This window comes from Ptychodera flava, chromosome 2 (genome assembly GCF_041260155.1).
Source record: "Ptychodera flava strain L36383 chromosome 2, AS_Pfla_20210202, whole genome shotgun sequence".
NCBI lineage: Eukaryota > Metazoa > Hemichordata > Enteropneusta > Ptychoderidae > Ptychodera > Ptychodera flava.
In genome coordinates, this window is record NC_091929.1 from 44,320,953 (window position 1) to 44,328,104 (window position 7,152).

At 35.1% G+C, this 7,152-nt stretch overlaps 1 protein-coding gene across 1 annotated transcript; it reads left to right on the top strand.

Moving 5' to 3' along the window:
• The first annotated feature begins 1,675 nt into the window (after positions 1–1,675).
• LOC139148670 (uncharacterized) lies at positions 1,676–5,379 on the top strand. The gene is made up of 3 exons (XM_070720164.1): positions 1,676–2,022; positions 4,670–4,749; positions 5,182–5,379. Exons 1-3 carry the CDS (start codon positions 1,839–1,841, stop codon positions 5,296–5,298), a joined length of 381 nt encoding a protein of 126 aa, XP_070576265.1. The 5' UTR covers positions 1,676–1,838; the 3' UTR covers positions 5,299–5,379.
• The last annotated feature ends 1,773 nt before the right edge of the window (positions 5,380–7,152 follow it).

Sequence of the window (7,152 nt, forward strand, 5' to 3'; positions counted from 1 at the left end):
TATCTACTCCGTTAATGTAGTATTTTACCTTTGTATCGATAGAATACAGATCTGTCATGTTAAAAGATAGGTAAACTGTCCAACAGAACCTATACACGCTGAGCTTCATAGGTCTTGTGAAATGATGAATACAAACACATATCCGCAGAAAGTTGCATTTCATATAGTGATTAATATTTTTGGAAAACCAAGTTTCATGCATCTTTCATTCTTAAGACAGATGAAGTGAAAGGATTTTTAGCCCCACACGCTCATTTACACGTTTGGGGCGTACATTTCTACATAATCAAATTGCACAATAAGACAGAGATCAGCGTAAGGATCAAACCAACTGATTGTAATTTCGGAGACATGCGCCTTGAAGGTAACTATCAAGTTAAAGGCGTGGTTTACAAGGCTAAAGTATCAACGGAGGCCAACACGGAGAAGGTGTACTTTGGTTTCATTGATAACACCTTCAAGACGCGATTTGCTAACCACATGGAATCGTTCCGTAATGACAAATACAAAAAAAGTACAGAACTACCAAAGTTTGTATTGAATTAAAAGGCAAGGACCAAGTCAAAGCATCGAGCTACTCTAACATAAGCAAGCGATGCATTCTTTGTATATCAGAAAAGCTCCACATTATCAATGCTGACAAATTATCGCTGTTAAATATACGCTCTAAATTGGTTTAAAAATGTGGCCACAAACAAATATTATTTATCAAATTTTAACGGCCCCTACAAATAGAAGGGTACGTTCCAAACATAAAACGAGATTGTGGGCCTATGAATCCTTTCACCTCATTTGTTTGAAGATTGAAGGATGCATGAAACTTAAATAATAGATATTAGTAAGTCGTTTATTATTTATAACGCTCTGCTTTAAAATTTAGCAGTAATATAAATATATATATATATATATATATATATATATATATATATATATATTATACATATATTATATATATATATTATATATATATATATATATATATATATATATATATATATATATATATATATATATATATATATATATATATATATATATATATATATATATATATAGATTGAATGGGTTCCACAATAGTGTAGCAGTGAAGTGTTGAAAGTAAATTGAACCTATATCGAGTACCATGCAGCATTACACATTCCTAATGTTCACCGATTGATACATTTTTACTTGTTTCTCACGCAGCTTTAAACACTCCACAAATTGTAAGGTGAGTAATCATTCTCACTGAAAATCTCTCGATCTGTAAACGAATTGTAAAGTTGATTGTATAGACTGAATCGTGTTCCACGAGGTTTGAAGAAAAATACATAACTTTGGATAAACTGTTAAATGTGTTCTCGCCGGTCTCAAAGAATGGACGGAATTGGGAAGTCAAAAGTTTTACCTCAGTCACCATCGACCTGTCATAGCGGCTATGCCAAATATTTTCTCCAATTTCAAAATGTTTGACTTTCCGCATCAATTCAGGTGTATGTCATAATATTTTCCAACACCACAACTTCACGTTGTGCAAATTCGTTTCTCTTTTAATGAAGATTTCTTCAAAATGCCAAACGACTGTGTCTGTTTATTCCTATAATGTTAACCACTACAAATATCAATTTCTCTTTGCATCATAGGATCATTCGTTGAACACGTTGACGGAGATTGCATGTGTATGATATATGAATTTTACTGCCAACAACCCGATGACACCCACCCTTACTACGCCAGTGCAGAACATGCTTGTAGTTTGGTAGCCGTACGGCCTGGCGGTCCTAGAGGTCGACTTGCTGTTTTAAGAAACAGTTACATCGATAAGAAGGTGCGCGATTATATCACAGACAACAACTTAGATGGTCCGCCTTGCATCAGCAAGTTCGGTTTCTGGATTGGTCTGGAAGATACTCTCAACGAAGGTGAATTCATCTGGTCTGACGGTGAAAGCCATTGTCAAGATGACTACAGCAACTGGGCTCCTGGTGAACCGAACAACAATACCAAAAAGAATAATGGTGGACAGGACTGCGTACAGTTATGGTAAAATAGGACGTTGCCTTGTGATAAAAGACAATTGGTGTTTCACCAAAAAATAAGACTACATAAATTAAGAGCTACCGATATTGATTAGACTGTGTAGGTGCCACAGAGTCAGACAGAGGCTCCAAGTGTTTGATAAGTGCCACGTTCACCAAAGCTGCAACATATTTTGTTGTCCTTGGCAGGTTTATGCAAAGATTTAAACAAATAACTACAAGACAACAAGGACCCATATTTACCTTTTTAGTCTGTCGGGATGTAACTTTATTTATTGTTAATTGAATTTCGGTTGCTGGGTTTGAAATGTGAATTAACAGATCAACGGCAGTCTTCTACACTGCGGACCATTCTGCTTATTTCAACCATTAAGTCCAGTATAGCGTCAAATAGAAAGCTTATGAGATCAAGTGTGCATCGTACGAGGCGTAGTCTATCGTCTGCTGATTATTTTAAACTTAATACCATCACAGCTAGAAGAAAGACTAGCTAAAAGGGCTTTTAGGATGGCTTGCGTGATTTTATGGAATTTTTCCTACTCGTTCGAAATGACTCATTGCAGTAGGCCTAATGTTAGGCCCTATAGTTCTTTAAAAAGTGTGTTGTACAACATCCTCGTAATCACGGAACTTTTATATATCTTAACAGTTTTGATCAATTAGTCACTATATAAAAATAAATAACTTTTATTGTGATATTTATAAAACGGTCATTCCGATCAAACAAACTGCTAGAGAAATATGTATCATGAAGCATTTAATGCGTATTCAAGTCCAAGTGTACACAATCTTCAAAACAGGCGTTTTTGAGGTTTTTCTCAGGTTTTTATCAATGAAACGTATAACTAATAAACAATAAGTGTCATGCAAGACTTAGAGTAAAAATAGTTTGAAATTCACCAATGTTTGATATTTTAATATTGCCACAATATACGCAGAGTGAAATCAATGGTGAGAAAATATTCTACTTTCACACAGTCACATTTACTTGATCCACAGCCTTCAAAATAAAATCATACAAGAAGAAGATTGGAAAGGATTGTAAACATTAATGTGTCAGAAAAATCCCCGAGGTGGATTTCATCGCAAAAGAATATTGCTATTGAGTTACTTATTAAACTATCTTTCTTAATTAGAACGCGCTTCGGAAACAGACATTCTGACTGTGAAATTTCCACAATTCTTTTCTGGTCTAACACTTGTGACAGCTCATTTTAAAGCTCCAAAATTTTATTTTCCCCATAGCGTTAACACAGGAAGGGTGGCCATTTTGAGTTTCAAATGTCGCACAATGTAGGGTAATTTGTTTCGCAAGTCCCAAACTTTGCACGGTGACGCCTGATTTTTATTGTTGATTTAGTAAGAGAATGGTTGAAAGTTTCGTTTAGGAAAGTTTGAGCAAAAGTTTAAGTCTTTTAATCTTGAGACGCATAGCACTTCAAGTGAAGTAAATGATGATATAATGCATATTGTTTTAGGCGTATGTGATATTGTCATTTGCATTTGTTAGATTTTGGTTGGCATTTTTTATAATATGATTAAATTTGTTATATTGTGATTGACTTTGTTATATTGTGATGGGCATTTGGTTTATTGTGTGATTGACATTTTGTATATTGTTACGACAGAAAAAGGTGGTGAAGTTACCGATTTTCTTTTAAAATGAATTTATTAGATCTTATAACTAAGTCTATGATATGCTAATTACAGTTCTAGAAATATCTTTACTTATAGTAAACATGACCTTCAGAATATTCTAGTGTAATAACTGATTGGGAAGAATGACCTACATAATAATATTGTGATGCGCATTGGTTTTGTTCTAACGGGCATTTATTGTATTGGGATGGCAACAAGTTATATTGTGATCTGCATTTGTTATTATTATGATTGGACTTTGTTATTTTGTAATGGGCATTCTGTATATTTTGATGGACATTCACCATCATCTTATGATAAAGATTTTATATGGAGACGGGCATCGGACTGTTTTGATGCGGATTTATTATATTGTTACATGGACTCATAGTGATATTTCAATATTTTGATATGAGGAATCTACATCATAATACAAAGAATTTTCATCACGATATAACAAAGTCCCATCAAAATATAAAACATGCACATTAAAATGTAAAGATGTACATCACCAGATAACCAATGCTCATCACGAAATAAGAAACGCCCATCGCAATATAACAAATTCCCATCACAATTTGAGGAATGCCAGTCACAACATAAGAAATACCTTTCACAATATAACTTACGCCCATCTCAATACAACAAATATCCATCGCCTAACAACGACTGTGCATCACATTATAAGGAATGCCGCTCATAATATTATGAATACACATATATACAACAATATAACGAATGCTTATCACAATATGATATATTCCATCCACAATAAAATAAATTTACAAATAGCATCATTTTCCTTCATTTAAGACAGTTACGGCTGCTGTTCAATCATGTAGTAGATTGTCATTTTGCTATATATTTATATGCGCTCCTGATTATTATTATTTTGTCCCCACTTGCTGTAGCTTATCGACAGTCCTGCATGAAAAATAGACCCATCACCGCACGTGTTTTAATCAAGTAATCTCTGGCTAAATTTAAATAAATCTTATTTTCATCTTCTAAAGGTTTAGATTCGGCCATAATGGCAAATGGGACGACGAGTATTGCGACGTTAGACCAAAGGGCTTTGTCTGTGAAATACCAGGTATATTATTACACTTGTGCGTCAGAGTCAAGTGATCTGTGAACGTGTATAAGTGAGTGTCAGAGGACAGAGAGAGAGAGAGAGAGAGAGAGAGAGAGAGAGAGAGAGAGAGAGAGAGAGAGAGTAGGAGAGAGAGAGAGAGAGAGAGAGAGAGAGAGAGAGAGAGAGAGAGAGAGAGAGAGGGGGAGATGTATGTGTGTAGCAATGTTCTTGAGATTACAGCGACTTAAAATAGACAACTATTATGTTTTTCGAGCTAACGATTTACATAACCTATGTTCTCTTACGTTGCATCAGTTTTTGAAATTCATTTAAGATGGCTATATCGATGTAAAATTAAACGATGCTGATCTATGACCTTTGAATACTATCTTTATAGAACTCAATGCCAAACAAAAACCTAAGTTTTGACATGTCTTTTTCCTATCGCAGATCCTTATTGTCACAGTGAACATGATAGCGATACTCCTTAATGTGCTCTATCGTCCCTTTGACTTCACATCTGGCTTGCAAAGACGTAGTGGTATACCAACACAAGACAATGGCTGAATCCGACGACAATCATATAGAAATATGACTAAGCCTTCTAAAGAATTGTAATAATAGTGAATGTAATAAATGAACTTAATGCATATCCAAGGTTTCTTCTCCACCCATGTCATATGTATGTATGTATGTATGTATGTATGTATGTATGTATGTATGTATGTATGTATGTATGTATGTATGTATGTATGTATGTATGTATGTATGTATGTATGTATGTATGTATGTATGTATGTATGTATGTATGTATGTATGTATGTATGTATGTATGTGTGTGTGTGTGTGTGTGTGTATGTATGTATGTATGTATGTATGTATGTATGTATGTATGTATGTATGTATGTATGTATGTGAATATGTATGTGTATGTAATATTGCCCAACACTTAATGTGATCAGTAATAATTCTAATCATTAATGTCTGTTCATCAATTGGTTTGAATGTCAACATAGGAAAGAAAATGATGGTGTACAGTTTTGACATAAACGTGATGCGATTTAGCGAAAGTAATAATATCACTTCCTGTCAAATTTTAATATGTATTTCCATCTCTGTCTATCTTATACTGATGTTTTCTCGAAAGCCTTGTGCCCAAGCTCAGAGGGTTCTTGGTCATTTATGTGTATTATGTATTGACCTTGGTTATTTTTCATTGCATGTATGTGTATTGTTGATAGGCCTGGGTCATTTTCCATAGTTTGTACATGTATTTGTATTGAGGATAGGCCCGGGTTATCTTTCATAGTTTGTATATGTATTTATATTGAGGATAGGCCAGGGTCATCTCCATAGCATCTCCACAGGGCCAAACTGCTAGGTGTTCATGATTTGTCTTTTGGTGATGCAGTGGTTTACTTGTTGGTAATAGGTAACAGAACACTATTCAAAGCACTTCTGAAAACATTGGAGAAATTATCGAGCGCGTTCACTTGCGTATATGTACCCAGAAAGCAGTAAAGAACAAAAATCCTGCATCAAAACATTAAGAAGAGAAAACTAAAAAAATCTGTTATTTTTCTCTAATTTTAGGATGTTGTTTGCATAAACATAGAGAGTCTAAAACCACTTAGGACCCTTTCTTTCTTGTATTCAGTTCCAACTGATTGATTACTCATCTTGATCCCCTCGTTCAAACATGTTCATTTTTTTAAAACAAACAATGGCCTTTACGCAATTCCTCTCTGTAGCAGGCAACCTTCATACACTGAAACGGAAGAGAGTGTACGTTAGCAGAGAGTTGTATCTGGTCAAACAACGACAGTGTCCAACAACAAAACAACGGTTATGTTCGTTAAATTTTCATGGTCAACAACAACAACACGACTAATAAACATAAACAATAATACAAACAACAACCACGTTGGCAGAGAGTTGCATCAGTTCTTATGACACCCCCATTACGTTTGAAGCAACAACAACACAACAGTTATGTTCGTTGAATTTTATCTGTCAACAAAAACATGACTAATAAGCATAAACAACAATACAAACAACAACAACCAAATGTCTGGGTACCCTGTGATGCAAACTGCTAGTTGCCCACCATCAGAACTTTAAATGCATCAACCGTTTTCTTGGCTCTCGTAATTCCTCAACTTTAGCAGTCGCTCAAAGTAAAAGTGAATCATGGTCACTGAGTGAATGTATTTCACGTTGAAGTTCACTGTAGCGTCGCCAACCTGGATATTTATCTGCTGGACTTCAAACCACGGCCCAGCCGCAATACTGGCAAACTGAACTCGAGTGGAGTACGTTTTACCACAGTCCCCTGTGATCTATTCCGTTCTTGGACTATGCGTCCCATAGACGTGTGTACATATGCCTTAGCACAGTCCCTCGTGGGCTATTCAGCTCTGG

Bases quoted from the DNA above. Each gene is read 5' to 3' on its own strand.
- LOC139148670 (XM_070720164.1), top strand. From the start codon at position 1,839: ATGGTCCGCCTTGCATCAGCAAGTTCGGTTTCTGGATTGGTCTGGAAG. The intron at 2,023-4,669 runs GTAAAATAGGAC...CATCTTCTAAAG, and splicing joins CAGGACTGCGTACAGTTATG to GTTTAGATTCGGCCATAATG. The intron at 4,750-5,181 runs GTATATTATTAC...TTCCTATCGCAG, and splicing joins CTTTGTCTGTGAAATACCAG to ATCCTTATTGTCACAGTGAA.